This window comes from Penaeus monodon, chromosome 16 (genome assembly GCF_015228065.2).
Source record: "Penaeus monodon isolate SGIC_2016 chromosome 16, NSTDA_Pmon_1, whole genome shotgun sequence".
In the NCBI taxonomy this organism is placed as follows: Eukaryota; Metazoa; Arthropoda; class Malacostraca; order Decapoda; family Penaeidae; genus Penaeus; species Penaeus monodon.
This window is the reverse complement of record NC_051401.1, coordinates 34265814-34268285: the sequence shown is the minus strand read 5'-3', so window position 1 is coordinate 34268285 and position 2472 is coordinate 34265814. Positions and strand designations below refer to the sequence as shown.

The 2472-nt window shown below is 32.0% G+C and overlaps 1 protein-coding gene across 2 annotated transcripts in view; it reads left to right on the top strand.

Annotated features, from left to right (window-relative positions):
• Positions 1–1862, top strand: part of LOC119582722 (prolactin regulatory element-binding protein-like) — a gene marked incomplete at its 3' end in the record, with an annotated part of 32353 nt that extends 30491 nt beyond the window's left edge. For both annotated transcript variants that reach the window (XM_037931150.1, XM_037931151.1), the window contains 2 exon segments: positions 13–196; positions 1676–1862. In XM_037931150.1, the coding sequence (XP_037787078.1) occupies positions 13–196; positions 1676–1862 (371 nt within the window).
• Between the last annotated feature and the right edge of the window lie 610 nt (positions 1863–2472).

The window sequence follows — 2472 nt, the reverse complement described above, 5'->3', positions numbered from 1 at the left end:
TTTGTTTTTCAGGCCAGCATAAAGCAATAAGGAAGAGGAGAGGGAGTGAAAGAAATGCAGAAGAAGGGACAACTATAGCTGGGGAAGAAGCTAAAAAGGAGAGGAAGAGAAGAAAATCAGTCAATACAACGCTGCGCGGTGAAAAATATTTTTCCTTCATTGTGGAGAAAATATCATCAACTGAAACAGTTTCCAAGTATGTTAGTGAATTATTGCAAATTGTAATGACAAAATGTTGTACCTCTTGAACATTATTGCTATATTTTATTTACATGTAGTATTTATTCAGTGCAGCCAGGATTATTTAACTCAATGTCGCCAGGAAAATACTGTGCTCATTTTTTTTTTGTGTGTGTGAAATGTCTTTGGACATAGATAGCTCTGCAGTAACCACAAAGGAGTTAACCCTTTCCGACGGGTAGTATTCATAGTGGCTCGGGCCCCGCTGCCGGGTGCTTATATCGTCACCCTAGCATGCGCGACCACTTGAGCCAAATACCAGCATCCCATGCCGTTTCTTCGTAATACTACGAAGATATGTTGTATTTTCAGTTTTCATTATTTTCTAAAGTCTAATTGCCAAACTTCCTGATAAACCGAGACTGAAGGTTATTTTTGTTGTTATGTTGACTCCATAGTTGATCATTATTCAGTCTATAGTTTGAATAAAATAAGCAGTGTGCAGCATCATGGAGTTGAAATCATCGGTTTGTTGCATTATTATTATTATTTTATTTTTATTTATTTTTTTTATTTTTTTATTTTTTTGCATAGTAAAAATGAGAGTGTTAAAAACGACTTAATCACACTTTCAGTGGCAGAAAAATAATATTTTGCCGTGATTGTAACAAAAAATAACTCAAGGCATCTCCATAAATCCACCATGGCATGTACATACATGCCCCCGGCAGATAGTCCCGCCATGCCATGGCATGTGCGTACATGCCACCCGTCAGGAATGGGTTAATTAGTAGACCTTGTGGCCTTACCTGACTTTGCCTTTCATTAAATTGTGGAAAAATGTATATATATTTTTTTTACTAATGCTATGAATATCAATAGTCTTATTTTTATCACAATTATAATTACTATAACGTTATTGATATTACTAACAGCAAGTTAACATAAAATATTTTCAAAAGTCAAGGAAATGGGTAAATATGCGAGACAGGCAGTACTTGTAACTGGTTCATTGGTGACTTTGTACAAATGTAGCCATCTATGTCTAAAAACAATTAATAATGTGTGTACATGCCATGCCCGTTGGCTGGTTAAGATGCAGACTTTCCTCACAATCTTACAATAATGGAATGGAGATGTAAACTTTTTTATTTGGGTTAGTTACTGATTAATAAAATATGAAAACAAATGCATAGTAAGAGATGCTTGGAATTTAACTTGATAATGAAAGGAAGAGAGGATGAAATAGTATTAGTCTTTAATGACTCAGGCTTTGCAGATACTGAATTTTGCCTCAAGCATTTTCTCCTTTGCAAGGTGCTTTCTTGCATTTTGTCTGATGTGAAAATCAGTCTAGTGTTTGAATATCAGATATTCTAACAATGTAGATATGTAGATTGTCTTATCCAAAAATGTACTTGGAAACAGGAACAAGAATACATGTTAAGGATGAGAAGAGATTTAATCAGAAACTATTAGTATTTTATTATTTCAGGAAGCAGACTGAAGAAGAACCATATCAGAAATGCTGCAGAGTGTCACCAGACCATAAATTATTGGTAACAGGAGGAACAGATGGTTATGTTAGAGTGTGGGGATTACCAGCAATGACCAAAGTGAAAGATATAAAAGCTCATGAAAAAGAAGTAGATGATTTGGATATTAAGCCAGATGGAAAGCAGGTTTGTAATACGTATCATTATATGTGTGTGTGTAATATATATATATATATATATATATATAATATAATATATTATATATATATATATATATATATATATAATATATATATATATATATATATATAATATATATATATATATAATATATATATAATATATAATACATATATATATATATATATATATATATATATTATATATATATATATATATATATATATATAAATATATATATATATATATATATATATATATATATATATATAATATATATATATATATATATATATATGCCATTTTTTCTTTTTGATGCTCACAAGCATATCTTCTACTTTTGTCTGTTCCCTGATCCACGTCACCCTCATCCGATCTCTTAAGCTAATTCCCAGCATCAATCTCTTCGTCCCTCTCTGGGCACTTATAAGTTTCCTCTCCAGTAATTTGGTTGTCCATGTTTCTGATCCATAGGTCATAACTGGTAGGACACATTGGTTAAAGATTTTTCTTTTTAAACATAATGGCAAGGAGCCTGTTATTATGCTACTGTGTCTGCCGAAGGTGCTCCAGCTTAGATTGATGCTTTGCTTAATTTCCTCTATCCCATGTCCGA